The sequence below is a fragment of the Trachurus japonicus genome, chromosome 22, assembly GCF_045865225.1.
Source record: "Trachurus japonicus isolate A0001 chromosome 22, Traja_1.0".
Taxonomy (NCBI): domain Eukaryota; kingdom Metazoa; phylum Chordata; class Actinopteri; order Carangiformes; family Carangidae; genus Trachurus; species Trachurus japonicus.
In genome coordinates this window covers 23,418,649-23,440,787 of record NC_140928.1, presented here as the reverse complement: position 1 = coordinate 23,440,787, position 22,139 = coordinate 23,418,649, and the positions used below count along the sequence as shown (strand labels likewise).

The window sequence follows — 22,139 nt, the reverse complement described above, 5'->3', positions numbered from 1 at the left end:
CTGAATTTTACTCAGTATCGGATCGGAAAGGAAATTTGTGGTATCGAACATCACTAGTTTCAAGAAACATAAATACGTTGCTACTGAAATAATCAGAGGCTAATCTTTTTTCTACAGTTTGATGATTGTTGGACAAGTTAAATTGGAAAAACACAAGGAAGATTTGAAGGACTCATGATACACTGGCTCAGAGCCATATTTTACATGGAGCACACTTTAAAACCTCAAAGTTAAGGGAGAAGGTAAATGAGTGAGGATCAGTTACAGTGGGCAAGTTGTGTAACAAGCCTCTGAAATGGAATTGCAATAAAGCGAGCCCAGAAGGAAGTGTTAAGCCCATAAGCTAAACAAAAAGAAAACAGACGGCCTGCAGACAAGAAAATCACCTCCACTGTCGGGAGTCTCTGGTGTCTCCCGCCTGTAACTCAATTCTGTTTGAGCTGAGGAAAGTTTTCACCTTTAATCTCAAAGTGTATGAAGACAGAGTCAAAATCTTTACAGGGACGAATGAATAAGCCCCAAACAAACCACTAACTACACTACAGTTTGGTCCAAAGTAAGCTATGCAAAGCTGTTCAACATGAAAATAGATGAATATTGACAAAACAATTGGTGAGCCTGAAGGTTTGGAGATGGAAGATAATCATGTCATGTGTGAAGATCTGCTGTATAGACTGGAGATAAATATATTTAGCTTATACAAAGATTATGGTTGAAATTGTATACACTATATAGCCTTGCTACCTTTAAGATTGTCAAAACTGAAAAAGTCAGATCATTGAACACAGCAGCTGGGGAACAGGAGACCCTTTGAGGTTGATCATCTTTGTTTTACAGTACAGTACCTACCTCTTCCATAGCTGTCAGATCCTATTGCATTCAGTAAATTAAAAAATGGATTACAATTATATGTTTTAGCTTTTTCATAAAGGCTCAGTTATTTCTTAAATCAGTGGTGCAGTGTTTTTCATTTTATTTTAGTCAGCACTGCCTAAAAATAAATAAAAACGCATTCAACAGGTTTTTTTTTCAGCTCCGGGGTAACACACAGCTTGTGGATGTATGTGGGATGGAGTCAACAATTCCCATGTTCAAAGTAATGACGGAAAATGCCACTAAGTAGAACGTTGTGGTCCATACATGTGGTTTCATCAGTTTTCGGACACAAAGAAGCTCTGTGACATAAAGAATAACCCGATATCAGGCTTTGGCTGCCACTGCACTGGCCATACTTTTTGTAGGATCACTTCAGTTTCTGGGTTTTGGGCTTTTTACATTTTTTGACTTAATGAAACAACCAGAATAATGCCAAACTTATCATTTAAGTCCATATAAAATCAAATCAAGTCCAACCACAGTTTCCTTTCTTTAAATAAGTTCAAGCTGAGTAAACATTTGTTAAAAGCACATTAGTGTGAATGGATGCATGTATCCACACTCTATGCAAATTTTCAATAGGTAATTTGTCTTACAGTATAACATTTAAGCGGTGCCATTTGAATACATTTGAGGGCAAAACCAGAGCCACCCAGCCGCTGAAATAACCACTTAATCACCAGTCAGCTGACAGCTAGGTCCGAGGATTGGTCCCAAATTACAAACTTCATCAGACATCAAAACTTCCATTCACGATTCATTCTAAAAGCATCATGAGATCACACAATGATTTGACTATTTTATTCAGCAGCCGTGCAAAAAAGTTTTACAGAAAATTTGATTAACCTTGGCACAAATGGTCAAACTGCCAGTAAAAATGACATGCAGCTCTCAACCTAAATCAGTTTAAAGTAGTGATTGAGTTTCCATTAGATTACTAGGTGGCGTCGTTCCCAGAATCATGCAAAAATGTCAGCATGTGATTTACTAAAAAAATTAAGCAACACGCATAACATTGTGGGACAAAGTGAAGAGAAACATCAGGCTTCATTTCAAAGAACTGGCTTTGTTCTAATAAATCATAAAAAAGACAAAACGTTAGTTTTATAATGAACTACAGCAGGCTCTTATATATCAGACTGGTTCTGATTAATCTTTAGTTTGATATTTCCATAACTGAAGGTTGCTTTAATAAATTTGAAGCTCGGCATCTGCTGTGCGCCTCTAGAATGGGAATGTGTTTCCACACTGTAAAGCCCTGAGAAGAAAAGACCCTTGTTGATCATTTGAAGATTTATTAGACCATTATACAATAATGATTAATCTTGTTTCAGAAAGTCCTGCTCCTAATTGCAGTAGTTAGACTAAATTACAGGGATATTATGCTGTGTTTTGGCATTAGTGTTCACCTCATACAGAAACAAGACAAACAAAGACTATCATGAATCAGACTTGTTTTGACTGGGGTCAAACACAACACTATCAAATGACAATGAATACGTATCGACAGGATTCACTAATTGACGTTGGCTGGATGTGGATTTCTCCACATGCCATACTTGGCAGGTTGTCTTTTTTGAGCCTGTCCAAAACTGAAACATATGCAAAAGTGTTAGGAAGAGATTACAGTGTTTCACTGCACTAATGCAAGTTGCAAACAAAGTATCTGAATTAGGCCTATATATTTGTGAATGTATCTATTTTTAAACCCCCTAAAATTCTATGATAATAAAAAAACAAAGCCACTGCTGAGTGTGGCTCTACAGCTGACAGCAATGAACTGCTGCGGCACAGACTTTTACGACGAGTAGTTGTGTTTTATCACAGTTCTTGATTTTCATGTGAATTTTTTTGATCAGAATTTGTGAACCTTTGTTTCAGGAGTTTCCTGTGATGTGTTTATGTTTGAAAGGGGGAAAAAACAAACTGCAAAAACTTGAAAAGCCTGATTGCACAATGAGACCCAAATTGAAAAACCTGGCAAGAGTCGCCTAATTTCATTAAAATATTGCAGACATCTTCAGTTCACTATTATGTATGTACTGTATGTATTTTTTGCTTGTATATCAAATCGTGTGGCTCAATCGGGGCGAGAGTGCTATTAGTTTTCTCTATGGAATACAAATGATTTGACAGCTGCTTTTTCTGTACTGCTGAAAAAGAACTGTGTGCAGGGAAAACTTCTCATAGCCTTTGCTCATCGCCCCTCCATAGAGCGCTTAATCACTTACTGCATCACAATTTGGCATGCAGGCTGCTCAGCTGCTGACAAAAAGCATTACAATGGGGCATCAACACAGCACAAAAGGTCACTGGCTGCCCTCTTTCCTCCCCGAATGACATTGCAAACACCCGCTACCTCACCAGAGACGTCAACATTATCAAAGACAGTTCATATCGTGGCCAGTGCCAGCACACCTTTCACAATTTTGTTTATTAATACACACAATTTGTAACTTTAATTTACAAAATAATAATATTTTTCTATATTCTCATATTGTGAATATATTGGTTGAGCTTTACCACTGCGAAATTATACTAAGCATGTGGATTTTACATTTAAACTACAGTGCTGAAACACCTTCTTTTAAATTCAAAACAGGACCTACTGTTGCCATTACACATTATGTGGTGAGTGCATATGCTTCTTTAGGGAAACAGAGAGGGGGTGGGGGTATGGAAGTGGGAAGACCACAACTCCTCCAGTTGTCATCCGGTTCGTCTGAAACAGCACAGCAGACAGTGATCGCCTGTGAAATCCATCACTGATAGGAACAGGATTATAAAACTCCACTATCATCCGCTTGGAATGTCCCTCCCACACGGATGAAGACCATCAGGCCTCATAGCACCTCCATCATGTCACCCCTCCCCCTCATTATTTAGAATCTGAGAAAGTAATTACTCATATCATCCTCTGGGGGAGAGTTCAAAAGAGGAAGCACAAGACACACAGTGATAAATCCTATAATTTTAGGTGTTTCATCCACGATAACGACACACTGATAAACTTCTTTCAGAGGCATAAATGCGAGCTACTGCGGCCGCACTTCATCATGGTGACAACTTTAAAGGATGGAAATTCCAAGTCAGGGCACTGAGTCACGATGTTGTTCTGCAAGCTTACACCAACAGTGCAGTAAACTGCATATTCTGTAAGTGTAACCTTAAACTAACATGTTCCATCGAGACATTCAACAGTGACTTCAGTGCGAAGCTGTAAAATACCTCCGAATGACCAGCGAGGGACACGAGGACCGGCTGCTGCGTCTGTAGTTGTGTTCAGTTGGCTGTTCTCTTAACTGCAGCAGTATGAATAGAATTAAGCTGCTTTTACAGTCACATAGAAAAAAAATGTAACCTTAGCCCAAGTGTTCTGGTCATTTTCTTACCCAATCTTAAACTCTTACCCCTGCATTTCACCCAACCAGACTTGTGTTTCAGTCTGAGAATGACAATGTTGGCAAGTAAAATGATCTATCCAACACTCACAAGTCGGTTCTAATGATTTAGAGACCCTCCGAGAAAGTTTTTTTTTTTTCTGTTTTTGATACCACCACAGTCCAGTTTTAGTTTCCCTTGACGGATGCAGCTCATGACAAAAATGAATATCCTAAAATTTACTGTAGGTTTTGTGTTCCCCGAAGGAGAAATTATTATTTTGATGACCCATGACCTTTCCACTAGCACAAACTATCTGTAGATTTTATGACTGTAAGCTAAGCATGGGTGGCTTGTACATTCTTCTCCACATCCATCATTCATATTCTATGTCTTCTGGCTCTACCTTGGGGGTCCTAATGTACAGTATTCCCTGATCAGGTTTTGTTGCATTCTGGCTCAAGTGCATCATAATTAGAAGTCCAAAATACCTATATTTAACATGGATAAGGAATCCCAGGCAATCAAAAAAAAGGAACTTATTCCACCTGTTTGTATATGCAGTCTCTTCTCTATGTTAGTCGCCAAAGCTCATATGTCAATCTTGTCCTCCACCGTAGCTTCACTTGTTAGCAAGATCCAAATCCATCAGACCATGAAGATATAAATTGACATGAAATTTTAAGGAGCAAAGTTATGATTCTCAGAAGATGAGAACTATTTCCATTTCCACTTTGGACACCCCGTGAAGTTTCAGCTGCAGTTCCAAGACTTAAGAGAGCACTGGGGTGGATTTCCATGACATTTCCTGTGGATATCCACAATCCCAAGAGGATGGATTTTAAGGTTTCTGATGAGCTGCTCGTGTATCTCTCTCAAACCAAAATGCTAAGATATTTGTCAGTCATTCTTATAAAGGGATAAACTCTTGACGGTTTAATGACTCAATGGCCTTTCCTAAGGCAAGCTCTTTTTTATTTTTATTTCTCAGGTACATGATTTAAAAGGTTGACTAACCAGTATCAACAGCTGACCTATAATCATAAAAGTTACATCACAGTGCTGAAACTTTGGTTGGGTCATCATACCTCCCACTTGATCCCATTCTATCCCTTTCAGATCAGTGACTTCCTGTTTGTAAAACCATGGTTTTGTGTGTCATAATAAAATGTGGGAATAATTCAACATGGTTTTTGGAATTATTTTAAGTGATGTTAGATGTTTTTTTCATGCTTTTAAAGAAAAGAAGAAGAGGAAGAAGAAGAAGAAGAAGAAGAAGAAGAAGAAGAAGAAGAAGAAGAAGAAGAAGAAGAGGAAAGACAAAGAAGAAGAAGAGACTAATGTTTTCTTTATGCTAATTTCCTCACAGTCAGAAAAAGGAATGAATGACAACACTACTCATACTTGTATGCATTTTCTCCCTTTTTCCTCACTCTTTCCCAGAACAGCGGACCGTTTTCCTCCTCTCACTGACATTCACAGACACCTCTGGGAGCTGAGTCACGGAGAGTCTTTCTCCGTCGGGGAGTTCACAGGTCACCATGACGGCTGCTCTGCCAGCTGCTGTTGCCTGGGGGTGGGGGTGGGGGTGGGGGGTTGGAAAGGATTTTCTCAAAGAGGAAAGAGTGACACAGCACTATGCTGACCCTCAGCCTTTTCCTAACAGCACTCTTGGGAGTGAGGCACTGACTGTCCAAGCCCACACAGACAGGCCTCCACACTATCACCCACACAAATGTCTGAATTAACTCAATGTCAGGATGTCCAACTTTATTTCAGCTATTCTGAAATGTATCTGAGCTAGCACTTAAAATTTAAGAGTTTCCACTAGGTCACCCATCATTTATTGATAACACATCCTATGATTATGATTGGTTTCCAACCTCACAGTGGGAATATCCAAGCAACCCCAAGATAAGGATGATTTAAAACTTTCCTCTTTGAAATGTATCATGTTTTAAACACTTAAGTTCTTAAAATAGAAGTGACCAAAAGGTTAATTTGAGGGTTTCATTATGCCCAGAGGGGAAAGGCATATCCCCGACACCTCTAACCTCCGTCTGCATTGCTCACAGGCATCCCACGGTGACGACAGGACTCCAGGAAGTCACTGCTCCAGGCCAAGAAATGGTCTGGTACTTAACTCCTTGCAAAACCACAACCTATAGTTTTCACAGTCTGTTCTTTATACAGATTGAGATATAGGTTAATTAGTGTGCTCGAAGGAATGATCTCAGTGGGATTTTAAACAGTTTGCAGATCCTCTGATTATTCCGATCCCACTGGAATGAAAATTAATCCTGTATAGATCTCCAGCATAGACTTGAATAAACTGAGTGTGCTTATCCCATTAGTAAGTGGGTTATTTTTCCCCCATGTTTTAATTAACTTGTAGTTTCAAATGCCAGAGTGGAAAAAAACCATATAGCTGGTTTATGGTTAGCTTAGCAACAGGAGTTCACCAACTGATTCACTATTTCCCGTGTAGGAGTGAGTGTCACTTCTTGCTGTGACCTCAGCTTTAGAAGGGTTGATTGGCAGGTTTTGTAAACTGCTGGCTGTAGCTGTCCAGGCAAGACATGAGAGTGCTGTGACTCTACCTCTGGGCAAGAAAGTGAATGAGCACTTCCACAAATGTCAACCTATCAATTTAAAACAAAAGAAATCCAGGACACTTTCACCTTGTCCTGGATCTAATAACCATTAAAATTAGGTAAATCCGAGAGGGGAAAACCACTGTTCGCAACCAATGACCTCACTCAGGCCGTTTCCTGTGATGAGGGATCATAAGTGCTTCATATAAAAGCCAAAAGGATTGAAGGATTGAGAAATACAGATTTAGATGATACTGTTCGCAGCAAAAGTGTTTTGATTTGGGCCATTCAAAATCACACTGGTTTCCCTGTACAGCATAGCTCTGTCATAGTGATTGATTCCAGTGTACCCTTCTGTGTGGAACACCTACTGAGATATGTGGCCATCATTTAGTGCTTGTATAAAGTAGCTAGTAGCAACTCATGTGGCTGGCATTTTCCATTCGACTGCTCACTCCATCTCTCATCTTATCTTACACTCAACAACTGACTGCATGAATACACGTGCCCTGTTCCAGACCACTTCAGGGGAGATATTTACTGTGGCACAAACTTTGGAAATGACAGAGCTCACTTCTCCCATGAAATCAGGCTTTTCTATATTTACAAGTAGTTGTAGCTTAATCGATACAAGATGACACAGATGACATTTTCCTAACGCGTTTGTCACACTTCATGTTTCACTCACGCTAATGCCGACAAGCTGCTGCATCGGGACTGTCTGATGTCCTCAGTGAGAAATGTTAACTGGTGGTACTGTGCACTGCCACAAGAACCGTGATTTCTGCATCATTTGGCTTGTAATGCTATAAAACCTCACTGGGCTGAAAGCACTGGAAAATAAGGCTGAAATAAGTGAGCTCTAATAGAAGCAGATGGACCGTGTCAAAAGTAGAGATGACTTATTCCAGTGAAGTATTTCACAGCTGCATGGGAGCAGTTAGACGGCCTCCGAAAGAGAAGACTTACAGTAACGTGTAACCCGATTAGCAAAAGTGTTCAATTAATCAAATATAAGATTGGTTAAATCCCACCTACAGTCTTGGATGAATTCAAGTTATGAAAGGTTGATTTTGACTGCAACATCCAAACACTATCCTGTGTTCACACTGGCCCTCTGAATGTGTTTCACCCTATCAGCCCCCTCCTATCCCTTAGTCACAACTACAAAGTATCTGAGACCACCCCAGTCCCTTGATAAACATACCATCACAGCTCACTCCATAATAAGGTCAGACGTTTCGTAAACATCGGTGCAACCTTTTGTGGGACAGGCAAGGGAATCAAAACACTTGTCTCCACAGCTGTGCTCTCCATGTACTGCTTCCTGCAGCAGAGGGCAGAGCACTGATGTGGGTGGAGATCCCTGCCTTGTAAAACAGACAGTACAACCTTGAAGTTATATTCCATCAGAACTCACATAGCCTCATGTTTCGAGGCTATTTATTCTCTGCATCCAGCAACAGAAATTATATTTACATTCTGTAATTACCTCTGTCTATAGTTTATTTATTGTAAGTGGGGAAGTCGTGGTTTTAAATTGCCTACCTACACATGAGGCATTCATAGGAAACAATCTAGCTATAGTGTTTTCAATTTCATTTCATTAGTATCATTGTTTAGTGTTCACTTTCATGTGGCTAAATCAGAGCTGTTGTAAGTTACTGCTATTGCAATATACAAGATTTCCCGCTGCTGCTGCTGCTGCTGCTGCTGCTGCCTCACATTCGAAGCCACTGGAGAAACACGCAACGGTTTTTATTGCAAATAGCTGCAGGAAACACTGTGCATGTGTCACTGACAAATGCACTAACTGGGGTTATTCATTAAAAAGTACTCCACAAAAAAAGAGGTTTTTGTCAGTGGATCACTTTTTTTTTCTGAAGAAGAGTCGTCGGCTTCTCAGCAAGGTTACCATGTTCCTTACCTTGCGCCGCTGCTGTGTGGAAAACTACTTGCAGCATAAAGTCAGATCACGCCACGGGTAGAATTATTCTTGGCTTTCTCCTTTTATTAAAACAATGTGAGTTTGTTTTGCAGCTCTGTAAACACATGCATGTTTTGTTTTCTTGACAAAGTAGCTGCTCAATGAGTTTTTGTTGTAGTATTAAACTGCACAGGCTGTTATCACCAGGAACCGTGAGTGCTGCCAAATCGACCAGGACTGAAACAAAACCACGCTGATCAATTCTTGGCTTCTGATTTTGAATTTTCCCTTTTAGAGCTACATGTGTCTTAGATTACAGTATATGATGCTATAGACAACTGCAATAAGGTTCGCTGGAAAGGATCAGGAGTGATTTTATCAATAAAGTACGCTGCATTGTTCGCTTTCGTTGAGGGACATTTTGGTGACAGGTAACAGGGCAAACAAGGACATGGCTTTTTTTAAAGGGGAATAATTCACAAGGCTCCCCCTTTTTTTTTTTTTTTTTTTACAAGGTCAGCTGGAGAACTGTTGGCTCGCCTCTTCCCATATCCAAAGGGGAGTGCTGCTCTGCTGTTGCTTTTGGCATCTCAGCCGGTGGAAACCTACTGTCTGCATGCTGACTGAATATCTGCCCTTTAAGGAATCAACCCCCCTTCAAGTTCAAAAGGACTTCTTCATTCCTTCCCCAGGTTTTGGTTGGCAAGCCTAGAATCAAAGACACTCCTTCCTAATGGGTGGCTGCTTCAAGTAAAGCAGTTCATATACATTTGTGTTGAGTTTCCTTTTTTTAGTTGGAGCCAAAATGAGATAACGTACAGTAAAATGAATGCAACTTTCTTTAAATTGATTTGATTACATTTTTGATGGGATGCCACAAAAGTTTTGATAATGATACATTACTCTACTGCATTTAGTTGGACTGTCACATAATTGAAATGCTCTTTCAGAGCCCTCTCCGCTTGGGCCAAAAGTACAATTCAGAGGGGAAACTCTTGGAATAAAAAAAACAAAAATCGGAACAGAAGATTGGCTTGTTGCTAAGGCCATCTAATAAACTTTATTATGATTACTGGTCCTCAAAAACTCACACTCTCATTATCCCTTAAGTGTCCTTGAGTAAAACTTTGGGTTGCTTGTGTTCTGATTCACTTTTCCTTCCTGTCAGAGTCAGATGAAGAGGTTGATACTGCTTGTCTGAACAAAAAATATTCCAAAAAATGTTTTTTTCAATTTCTTTAATGAGCCTGACTGTCCACAGTGCAAATGATATGGTAACTGTTTTGATGTTGATGAATTAGAGCAACATATTTGTATTTGACTTCCCTTTGCCAGGAGGATGTCTTGTGACTGTGTTCTGTATCTCCATGTAAGGCTTGTATCGTATCCATTGATGTACTGTACAGCAGGTTACACTGAGAGGAGGTGAAACATATTTTCATGAATGTATGAAAACTTTCCACATGTCTCATGGCATGTGATCTCAATTATTTCAACTGTCCTCCCACCACTTCTCATGCTAGTGCTTTCATTGCACTCCTAAAAGTCCAAATAAATTGTTTTACTTTTCAGCCACTTATGATTACTTTTCAGTACCAGGCTGGTTCCTCTCATGTTCTGCCCAGTGTCCATGCATGGTGTCATTCTCTCACGGTATTTAAATGCTTGTAAAATGCAATGCAAGAATTCACCACAAATCACCCTGTCTGATTAATGGCACATAATGAATTTTAAATTATTTAAAAAACGATTCAAGACAATTGTTCTCCAAATTTTGTAAATCCAAAAATATTGGTGAATCGCTCACATGAATTTGCTCCAGGTTAATAACAGTACATCAGAGAATAACAAGCAAGACATGAGCTGACAATGTTAATGTTCAATCATCCTCTTCCACATTTATGTCGTTTATTGACCATATGGTTATGTTGTCCTCACATATGGCTTCTTGACTTGTCCCACTTTATCATCATTTGAGCTTGGCATAAAGACTGGAAACATCCAGACTGAAATCAAAAGGTGAAGAAAATATGACATAATGCATGAGATCCTGTTAAACTAGAAGTTTATATTTTCATGCTTTTAATTTTTTGAATGGATTAAACAAATGAGATATGCAGTGGTATTTTGTGATCTTTAAAGGTGCTGAGCTGAGTTTTGCTACCTTAGCTGTTTTGTAGTAGCAAGCCAAACATACTGTATTAAATATCAAAAGACTTGCTACAGTATATGTTTCTGGTTTTCCCAGTTGTAATGCTAAGCTAAGGTCATGTCTGCTGTCTTTGGTGTTATGTTGACCTTCTATTCTAACTTTCCTCTTGATAAGGCCACCAATAGTCCTACCCCACTGCTGTGGAAAGACACCGTCCCGGGACAACTGGAGATATAAAACAGGAGTTAAAATCTGCAACAACCGCAGACTCCGGAGCAGCCCTCTTAAAACTCTTGCCACAAAGTGAACACAGATGGACGGCGGATTGTCAACAAACTCAAAGAAATCAGCCGACAGTATGCAGACAGGGGTTACAGTGAGGATGGTATCAAGCATCAATGAAGACAGGATTTTGTGAGTTTGGAGGGAAACACAAGTGTGATTACTTGTGGTGGAAAAAGATGAGGACTTAAAACTGTCTTGGACAATGTCGTCGAATGACGTCAAAACAAAAATCAGAGCCTCATGTTGAGATATAGAATGAACAGCGTGTCACTTACAACAGGTGTGAACATATTTCAACAAGGCCAGTATGTCTCCGCGGGTCTTCAGCTCTGAGGTTAGCACTGTAAATGAAAAGGAGCTTTATGGAGAAGCCGCACCATAACGTGTGCACCGAGACTAAAGCTGCGGCTTTTGTTATGTTCTACTATATATGACAATGTGCTAAAAGGAGATTTACATGGCAGCAATTGTTCTCGTGTGAGCTCTTCTCTGTACTGTATGGGAAGTGCTTTCACAGACTCGCCTCTGTTCCATTATGATTAACATCAACCAGCTGTTCAGTCACACTCTTCTTCACCTATATAAGAATTCCCTGATCTCATGAAATATAAACTTTATAAATGTCCCCGGATATTCAAGAAAGTGCCTCATGGTTCAGTAAATAAGAGAGAGAATTGAGAGGGTGTCCCCCACCCCCTCAAGCTGATGTCTGGCACTTGTGCAGAACTTCTCAGACATGCTTTCATTTCATCATGATAAAGAGAAAAATGGCGTCAGTTGTTCCTTACCTCATACATCTCTTATTTCATCATTAGACGTGTTCAGTGGGTGGAAAGCTGTGAGTTTTTCCAGGTCTGCTATCTGCAGTCACATTTGCATTGTTTCCTCATGGAAATCCAAGTGTAATGATTACAGCCTGATAGGACTAAAGCCAAGTGGGTCCATTTAAAAGACTGTGAAGTGGTTCCAATGTTGGAAAAGTTAGGATTGTTTGTTTTCACATTACCTTCTTCTTCTTGCCTTGACATGAACAGACATTCAGGCACACCTCAAAATAGCTTTGGCTGTCAAAATAAATAAAGGTTCAAACTTCAAAGTACAGGCTACTCTTCAAGGTCTTATGGTGGGGAGACACGGCTTTGTCACTCAAGAGTAAAATGAGATCTCTCTCATTCAGAGGTATTTGGTAGAAAAACGGAAACAGCTGTATTAGTCAGCAGCTGTTGATGTGACCCTTATTCTTGTTAAGGTAATATAATGTGTTTTTGTGGCTTTGGTTGTTAAGAAAATGCTCATGCCCAGATACTGTGAGAAGTTAAGGGCATCAGTCAAAGACAGAAATAAGTGAAAGGTCCAAACAAGTGCTACATTTTCAGTAGTTTTATTGAAAAATGCCTCTTCTGTTTCAGAAATAAATAAGAAAATAAGGCTGTGTGGAATTCACAAAATGTGCAGTTAAAACATGAGAAAGGCAATTCTATGTCCATAGTCTTGCTACTAAATCCAAACTGCATTGATAGAAAACAACAACTATATTCTGACTTAGAAATCCTCAGTAAATATACAACACAAACATGCAATTCCACCTTTGGTAACGACAAAACCCAAAACAGAAATCAAACAAAAAACAAAGTTTGGTTTGTTACAATAAGTCAGATTATCTTTGGTTTACAGGCCATACGAGACATCACAATACACAAATATTTGGGGATCAAATTAATTATCCTTTTTCAGTTTTTTTTAAACAATGGCATATCTGAAACAGCTTTACATACTGAAAGTGAAAGTGAAAGTGAAACTGGACAAATACGACATGGGTAGCGTGAAAGTGTTCAAAAAAACATACATACTGCACTTCCTTTGACAAACTCTCTGCTGGTTTTCACATGATTAGTGCATTACACATTGAAGTCTGATAAACACTTGCAGTTATTTTACAAGCAGACACTTAAAGGGAAACACTCAGCAAGCACACAGGTTTGTAATGAGCGAACATGTAGGTTTGTAGACATCTTGCTAAACTTTCTCATGTCAAAAAAATATATGTTCAATATAACCAGGGGTATCAAACCCATATAAGTACTAGTTTTGTTCTGAATACCACTTCAACCTCACATTAGGTGATCATGGAAGTCATTTCAATATTACACTTTCTGAGAACTCTTTATCATGGCTATGATGTGTCTGTATTGCCTCTTGGTAGTGATCTCTTTCCTCGTTGGTTTCGTGTGTAACCAGGTGATTGTATTGTCTCAAACTCTCCAGCTGGCTCCACAGGTATAGACACTACCTCGGGTTCAGGCGGATAGCGGTTGGCTAGAAAAGTATTTGGGACGGCCAATCAAAAAAAAAGGTTTCTTTCTACATCTTTTCACATGCACAATTTAAATTATATTGCACTATGGACTTCCAGAAAATGCCCTGTGTCAAACTATTGCTTCCTAAAGTACCAAAAGAGCTAAATAGAATTGTTGTGATGACATTTACAATAAAATCCATCAAGCTATTGGATAATAAGATGTAGTAAAATAACCAGCTCGTACTACAAAAAAAACACATGGAAATGGCAAGAAAGCAACATTTAGCAGTGATTTGGCCAACGCACACAAAGGACATGGTGATAAAACGTACAAATGGAACATGCTTCTGTCTGGACCAGAGCTGGTGAAGTCTCTTTTAAGGCATTGTAAACAGAGGTTATGCTGGTGGTAAGTAAGCAGAGGGTTATGAGGCAGAAGCTCAGTACAGATGTTAACTTGATTTTTAGTGAAATATCCCGGTTCATACAATCATTTACAAGACAAAAAATTAGTTTTATTTACACATATCACCTCCACATTAACATTGCTTTCAGTTATGAATTCCTCTTTGTTAGTAGTTGTTTTGGGTGGTATTTGTACATGCTCCTTCCTTCGTAGAAATGCTCAGGCCCTGTTTTTTTTTTTTCCCAACGGTTTGTGGTTCATGATGCAAACAGGCCAGCAGGTTGCCATCACTGTAGCTTGTAGCTGTGAGATGATGTTAGTGCCAGTCCGCTCCATTCTGCTTTTTTTTTTTGTTTTTTTGTAATGTTTGTTTTAATGTTCAATAATTATGTCCATGGTGATTATCCTTACATGCCCCATAGCAAACGGGCAAACATCTCAGAAACAGGGCTTCAAAGTGTAAGCGGCACAGGTGACTTAACGTTTACTATGCCAAACCTGAAAATAGTGCAAAGAGGGTGTGAGTTTCACTGTGGAACAAAGTTATTAGCATATTATTTGATTTAATGTAAGTAATCATACACTATTAGCTAGAATGGTTTACATGCCAGTTTTAAAATTGTACATCAAATGTATGGAGGTAGTGAAGTGTAGCAGCTCCCAATGGACTGTTCGCTAAACCCCTCCTCATCTCCTTGGCAACTGTTTTGCAAAAAAGAAACTATGACAAATCTAGCAATTTTTTAGGGCAAAGTCTAACTCCTTAATCTGAAGGAGAGATGCAAATATTCCTCAATTATACTGATGGCTCTCTGAACTAACCATGTTCATTGAGGTGGGGAGGGCAGCAAAATTATCACCAATTTACAACCTATCACCAATTCCCATTCTTTGTTTTGATAAATTCTTTTTTCTTTTTTTTTTTTTTTTAGTTAAAATGAATAAAGATTGAGTTAAGTAATTCTTTTTATTTCAGCTTTTTCCCACCGTGAAACAGGTACAGTAAGCCAAGTTTTCCATAATGATAATGATCATTATGATAAAGCATAATGATCCAGCTATTACTCTCTCTCTCTCTCTCTCTGACTGTAAATGAAAAACCTGCATTTTCTAAAATCCAAAAATCCCAAACATTGCTTGAGAGGCATGGGAACTGTACCTAAGAGGGCGGGGCTTAGTGAACAAAACTTTAATGGGCATGAGTTATAAAATCTCACTACTGTGACAAATGTACATTCATACCTCCATACATTATAAAAGAAAGAGGTAGCGCACCATGTTGCAAATGTCATTAGTCTGCATACACCTACAGCATACACATCCTTTATCTAATGTATCATGCACATCCTAGACAGCTGGGAGTGTACCTGTGTATCCTTGTCCATTGTAAGGAATGCCAACACACTGAGAGGAATCGCAGTATCCAGTGGGTCCTGGAGGTCCCCTCACCCCAGGAGTACCCTGGCGACCTGGAGGGCCACGAGGCCCAGCGGAGCCAGAAGGACCAGGGGGTCCCGTTCTTGACTCGCCTGGTGGCCCTGCAATAGGAAGAGAGAGAAGGTGAGTGGTGCCGGTCTGCAACGGGAGTTCCTGAGGCTCAGCACAGAAACCCACTGACATCACCCGTAAATCTTCAGTGGAAATGGTGGGGGTACCATGGGGCTGCGGCACTGTAATTTAAATTTTTCAATGGCTCAATTAAAATGCTGGACCTAAAAAAAAAAAGTAGAGAAAAAAAAAAGTCTGGAGCTGTGTGGAGCTACCCCCTGGCCCCGTGTGTCTAGACGGTAAAGACTCAGGATGGAATTTTCCCCCTCTCTTTTTCTCTCCCTTAAGTGAGCCCATGTGTTGTCAATGAAGCCACCAAAGAAAGCTCATTGTACAACAATCCAATTCTTTCTCCAATAACCCCCCCCCCCCGTCACACACACGCATGCATGCACGCACACACACAAAAGTGAGTCATCAGTGTGGCCTTCCTCCCTCTGGTCCTCAGTTTGTTTCTCACTCCATTCACAGAAACAGACATGTCAGTGTTTGATGTTGTGGGGTAGACATCAATAGAAGCTTTCTGTTGTTTTGCAATAGCTTCCCTTGGGAAAGGAAATCTTGTGTAGTGGTGAGCGTTTTATATTGGATATCAATTGCAACTGAGGAAAGGCTATGACCTTTCACAAACTGACAAATCACTCCAATAATATTTTTGAACAATTGTTTCTGAAATTGTATCATGGCCTCTGCTGAAGACTAAACTCTAGACAGAGAAATCCTCTCCTCAGTAATGAATGTAAATACTGACCATTTAACATATAATATTTCAAATGTGCACCGTGTTTGGAGAACCTCTATATACACAAGACAAGATCCTCAAGAAAGGAAAGAATTAGGAATATGTTTGGGATTCCTCCAAAGAATTTATGTGGTGCAGCTGCCCAAACGAGGTGCCGGAGTCACACACAGGTAAATTTTATCCTCTGGTTGGAATGTGTCATATTAATTGGACCAACGGGAGCACTCTGTGTCCTAGAATGGGCCACAGAAATGTGGAGATAAAAAGAACAGCGGGACATCAGCAAACTGTTTGCAGTTGCTGAGACCACTGTTCAACACAACATGTGTTTCTCTTTGATTGTGGTGGCAGATTCCAAAACAAACAGGCTCAAGAGGCAAACTAGTGTTACCTTGTGGCCCAGTAACACCCCTCTGTCCTCTGATACCAGTTCCTGAAGATCCTCTCTCTCCCTTCTCTCCTGGCAAACCTGTATGGACCAGAGAAAAACAGGAAAAATCCATGATTAAATAATCTTGCAACTTGAATCATGTGTAGACTACACAAGATAATGCAGTTATGTTGTTATTCCTGTCATGTTGGACTGGCACTACAGTCAGTGTTACCGTGACCTTAATTTTTTCATTGCTCACCAGTTGCTTATTATTTCTCTGCCTGCTGTTTTGTAGCAGAACTAAACCAAAGAAAGATAAAGTACCTCTTTCTCCTTGATTTCCAGGTAAACCTGGGGTTCCAGGGAAACCAGTTCGGCCCTGCTGCCCAGGTTCTCCACGGGATCCATGGTTACCAGGGGGGCCGGGAGGACCAGGTGGCCCGGGGCTGTTGCTACGATATCCAGAGGGAATCTGGTTGAGCATCATGTCAATTCTGCTCATTTGACCTGTGAAAGAAAATCAAAATCAAGTTACATTTGGACGAGATGCAAATTATAACAACTTTAAAATCCCCTCAAGATTAAGACAAATCTTGCTTACTGTTCACAAGCTGTTCACAAACTTGTCTGGCAATGGAGCGCATCATGTTCTGGGATGCAAAGTCTCCCTGAAAAATGCAGACATTTCATCCATTCAGTTCATGTAGACACCGCACTGTATTCTGACTGATGATGGATGAGAAACAGGTGGATTAGGCATTCAATAAAAACGCTACATACCCTCTCTCCTTTCTCTCCTTTAAGGCCGACAGGTCCCTGATGACAAAAAGAACAATGTTAGACCAGAACAATTGCAATGTCATTAGTGGTAATCTCCCTGCCCAAAACTTTTACATACGGGGTTTCCATTGTCTCCTTGTTTCCCTGGTTTCCCAGTAATTCCTGGTACACCTGGATTTCCAGGGCTTCCCTGTAAAAAACAAAAAAAGCATAGAAAGTGCTGTGTTTATTTCAAATTACAGTACAGTAAACATAATTGAATCGTTTAACTCCTGCTCCCTATTAATGGTTGTGTAACAAGCTTTAAGTTGGGGTCTGTGCTTTGACATCTGCAGTGGGTTTTGGGGGTGGGGAGGGGGTGTGTGGCACAAGCTGCCAAGAACACTAAAGAGGAGATGGAAACACACACATCCTGCTAATGGCTCTTAGAGCACTCAGGATGGTATAGTGCATGTGAATGCTATGCTGGCACGTTGCCTGTTGGCGTGATGGTTGGATTAAGTAGATTCAGACCTCCACCAAACCACAGCAGAAGAAAATGAGATGCACGCACCCACCATCTTTGTAACAGTGGAGGGGCCTAAAGACTACCGTCTGCTTTTTTTATGTGCTGTTCCAGCAGAGTGCAACCGTGGAGCCAGAGGAATAATTGTTGTAGATATATCAGGAAGTAAAGCACACACCAAGGAATATTTATTTGACTGTCTTCAGCACAACATAAAGACACAAACACATGCACACAAGCACTCACCATGGGTCCTGGTGGGCCTCTAGGTCCAGATGGTCCCTCCTTTCCTGGTGGCCCCTACGTAGAAACAACATACAATCACTCATGGGTTACAACACACTGGGGACCCTTTTCATGCAATACATCAGTGTCATGACTTTATATTGGTTTCAGCCTTGAGTCTGTCATTAGAAATTACATTTATAAGTATTATTTGGCTGATGTAAGTGAGAACATGCAGTGTAACAACAGTAATCCTGTGTACGCCGAGCTAAGTGGGTGATCACACGCAGAGCATGAGCTCAAGTAAGTGTTGGATGCAATTTGTAAACTTTGAACACAAAGTGTGTACACTCGGCAGGCTTGGAGGTTGATCTTACCCGTGCTCCACTTGGTCCAACGGGGCCCAGAGGACCACGTGACCCAGGAGGACCCTGGGAAAAACAGACACTCTTAATCAAATGCTAATGATCAAGAACGGTTCATTTCTACAGTTCCAAACTGCCTCAGTTAAGCTAGACTTCATTGAAAAAAATCTGCAGTTTCCTAGTAATTTAGCCAAAGATAATATCAGCCTAATACTCAAAACTGGAACAATCTCCCTCTTGTCAGTTGACACATCATGTTAAATTGAATTGTGTGCAGACAGTGCTATTATTGTGAACTGCATTGTGTGAAGAGACCAACACAATGCTGCCAATATGCTCTGAGGATCATAGTTAGGGACTTTCCCCTTTTTTTTTTCTTTTTTTTTTACCAAGTCTAAATTCGCTTATTCAGAGTCCAGAACATCCAGTGTTGATGTTCCCTTCAGTTGAATGGTGGGAGTTGGCTGGATGACCTCAGCTGGATGAATGAATGGCTGCTCGGCCAAGAGATGGCTGTGTCATGCCAGCCAACTCCAGAAAATGCACCTCCACCAAAAAAGTTCCCATGTAATGTGAAATGGAGTGAGATTGAATTAAAATTTGTCTCCGACTTGACAGAACCATGATGACAATAATATGGAAGAGCTAAAAGTGAAAGCGTCTTAACTCTGAACTGTAATCCAAGCAGTCCCCCCAAAATGACACATGCTGTGAGTCAAAGATGCTCAAACTGCAGACAGACTTTAAGTCTTCACCAAGTCACATCATCTTCAATTACAAGGCTGGGGGAGAACATGTTCCATTCCCTATTTCCCCTTTGGTAACATGACTCTACACTTCATAATAATTTAACTACATCACTGGCCTTCTACTGTTTGTCAATCAATGGGCTGATCTGAGAGTGTGGGTCTCCCTGAGGATGGCATGGTAAACCTCCCACTCTGAGTGTGGTTTCAATCTCGCCATGTGGCTCGAGTCCAGGCTCCAGTAGCAGAGCTGTTCTCTATGGATAGTCTCCTGTTTCCTGTTCATAAACCACAAAATGAGAGGGGAGTACTTACTTGCAGACCAGCCAGGCCTGGGTCTCCAGGATCTCCCTTTGGTCCTTGGCGACCCTGAGGGTGGAGAAAGGGGGAAAAAAAAGAGGTTCTCAAGATACTTTAGTCTTTGTGTTTATCCTTTTTTAGCCTGTGGTTGTGATGGATTTCATGTTTTGACAAGAACATCTGTAGGTAAGAAAATAAAGAAGCAGGCTAAGCCGCCTGGGGAGAGGCAGAGATGTGTGGTGTGCTTTGACTGTAGCTGTGAATCCCACTCACTGGTGGATCTGCGACAGAGAATATCCGACTATCATACGAACTGCATGTATCAGCATATACTGTATGGGCACTAATGATAATGATGTCTACCACTGAAACTTTTACCTATCTTTCTTTGTTATGTGTTTCAAATATCATATATGAATACTGAACTATTATAACTACTATGAAACTTACAGGTTCTCCAGGTAGAGACAGTCCGTTAGGGCCTTGTGGACCTGGTGGTCCCATAGCGCCTGGGAGTCCTGACTCACCGCGAGGACCCATGGCACCCTATAGCATTAAGCCGACATAAAACAAAGCTGTGACATAGCCCCTCTCATAGGAAACAGCCCCCAAGACAATCCTAATCAGTCTTTTAACTGCACAGATACAGAAAATTAATGTTAACAGTGTTGGCAAGTGGCTCTTTAAGGCACTTGACATAGGTTCCCTTTAAATCAAGTTGCGGAAAAATATACAGCAGTGTGCGATAACTAGATTCAGATGTGTGCAATTTCCTTGCAGAGCAGTAATAGCTTCTGAAATACCGTGGCAATGAAAAGGTGACATTTATTATGTGTGAATTTAGCATTGCTGATAATGTCAGCAAATTTCATTTGGTAAGATCATAGTTGGATTATTTGTTTAACATTTAACTTACAGTAAAACAATAAAAGACTATGGAAAGAAAAACCCACTGGTAATAATTGATAACATGCTTTAAGTGGCGTAAAGTTTAACTCACAGCATTGCCGGGTTCTCCTCTGTCTCCTCGTGGTCCCTTAGTACCTGGGCTGCCCTGGAAAGGCAAAGGGCCAGAAACACAGGGTGAGTGCAACAACAGGAACAGATTCCAAAAGCCTTAAAACCCCAAACCCGATGAAACCCTCACTGGGGCTTAGTGAGGTTACCGAGCACACATATTCCAGACTTCTTCTCAGGATGTTTTTACTGTTGTTTTTCCATCAGCCATTTATATTTTGACACTTCTCTTCTAGACCATATTTCTTTGCATGCCACTAGACTGATCATCTACCAGTTGTACCGGAGGTAAATCAAAATACCACGCCTGATTCAAGGTACAGTTTACTGAAATGTACAGCAGGCAAATGTCAAAATGTGTAGCTGTATGGTTTGAACATTTTGACTTCCACAAGAAAGAGTCTTTATCATCAACATCAAAACGTGCATGACTTATAAAAAGACAGACAGAAGAAGAGGAGGTTAAGATACACAACATATGAGAAAGTAGTGGAATATGTCTGGGTAGTGTCTTTACCGAGGGTCCAGGGGGCCCTTGAGGGCCGATACTGTCCTGTGTGCATGTGCACGAGTGGGGAAGGGATGGGCACTTGGCCTCATCTCTCTGAAAGGGAAAAAAAAGGATATAGAAATTAGAAAATAAAAATAAATATGCACCTAAGAGAAGTCTTGTAAGTGTTCTTTTATATATAGACATTAATAATTGAGACTACGTCTTGGCAGTCTGCAGAATACAAGGGGTAACAATGACAACCCTTGATGAAATTTTGCGGCAGTATTCTGGCTGTGTGTTTGACTTTGCTTTTCATTTAAGAAGAATAGCCAATTTAGAAACCCAGCAAAGGTCACGATGGAACAGTGGCTGACGCCGAAATGTGACTGGAATCAGCAAAGTCAGTGAGTCAGCGAGGGGGCTTTCAGAACAAATACTCAGAGACAGCTGCTAACCTTGTCCACATTTTTGGAAATGAGTCTGTGACATAATGAGTTACATAACACTGCAATCATTGATGTGATGCATTAATATCTGATTTAAATTACAGAGGAATTACTTATAATTGGATAAATGTTCCCGCATCCGGTGTTTAACATGGTGTATCCAAATAAATATGATTTACTGTCTGTGCTGTGATCTAAAGGAGCACTTGTTTTCGTGTAACCAGGAGGTTATGCTGGCAACAGTCCAATTAGCACAATTACACAGGATACAAGGATCTATTGAGTTCAGATGAGGCACTTTCTTTAAAAACAGCAATCTAGTTAACAGCGATGCATCAACCCTAATCACCACAGAGTAGTTTAAAGATAACCATGACTGTCAGCCCCGAGACAACAAACATGCATTTACAATCACAATGGTCCTTCTATTTATTCAAAACTGGCATTAGAGCACCTGTGGACGACCTTGTGTCTGATGAGATTCTACAGTGACACTTGTTCTTACCATGCTGGGCAGGTCGCAGCATCTGTCTCTGCTGATCCAGCTCAAGCTGCAGATAATATCGAACATCTGGAGCTGGAACTACACAACAGAGGAAAGCGAGGGAAAAAAATGGAGGGGTGTTACAAATGGCTCCCATTCACAATGAAAATGCACATTGTTGAAAACAGACAAACA

The 22,139-nt window shown here is 40.4% G+C and overlaps 1 protein-coding gene across 4 annotated transcripts in view; it reads right to left on the bottom strand.

Annotated features, from left to right (window-relative positions):
- Positions 1-12,580: 12,580 nt before the first annotated feature.
- The window catches only part of col12a1a (collagen, type XII, alpha 1a), a 53,804-nt gene continuing 44,245 nt past the window's right edge, over positions 12,581-22,139 (bottom strand). For 2 of the 4 annotated variants that reach the window (XM_085767494.1, XM_085767495.1), the window contains 14 exons: positions 21,966-22,043; positions 21,039-21,125; positions 20,505-20,558; positions 19,955-20,050; positions 19,520-19,573; positions 18,471-18,524; positions 18,115-18,168; positions 17,482-17,553; positions 17,364-17,399; positions 17,185-17,251; positions 16,908-17,090; positions 16,602-16,679; positions 15,288-15,458; positions 12,581-13,531 (listed from right to left, as the gene is read on the bottom strand). In XM_085767494.1, the coding sequence (XP_085623620.1) occupies positions 13,389-13,531; positions 15,288-15,458; positions 16,602-16,679; positions 16,908-17,090; positions 17,185-17,251; positions 17,364-17,399; positions 17,482-17,553; positions 18,115-18,168; positions 18,471-18,524; positions 19,520-19,573; positions 19,955-20,050; positions 20,505-20,558; positions 21,039-21,125; positions 21,966-22,043 (1,227 nt within the window). In that variant the 3' untranslated portion in view covers positions 12,581-13,388. Of the gene's footprint in view, positions 13,532-14,261; positions 14,419-15,287; positions 15,459-16,601; positions 16,680-16,907; positions 17,091-17,184; positions 17,252-17,363; positions 17,400-17,481; positions 17,554-18,114; positions 18,169-18,470; positions 18,525-19,519; positions 19,574-19,954; positions 20,051-20,504; positions 20,559-21,038; positions 21,126-21,965; positions 22,044-22,139 lie in introns of those variants that run through there. The other 2 variants (XM_085767496.1, XM_085767497.1) reach the window with 1 other exon arrangement.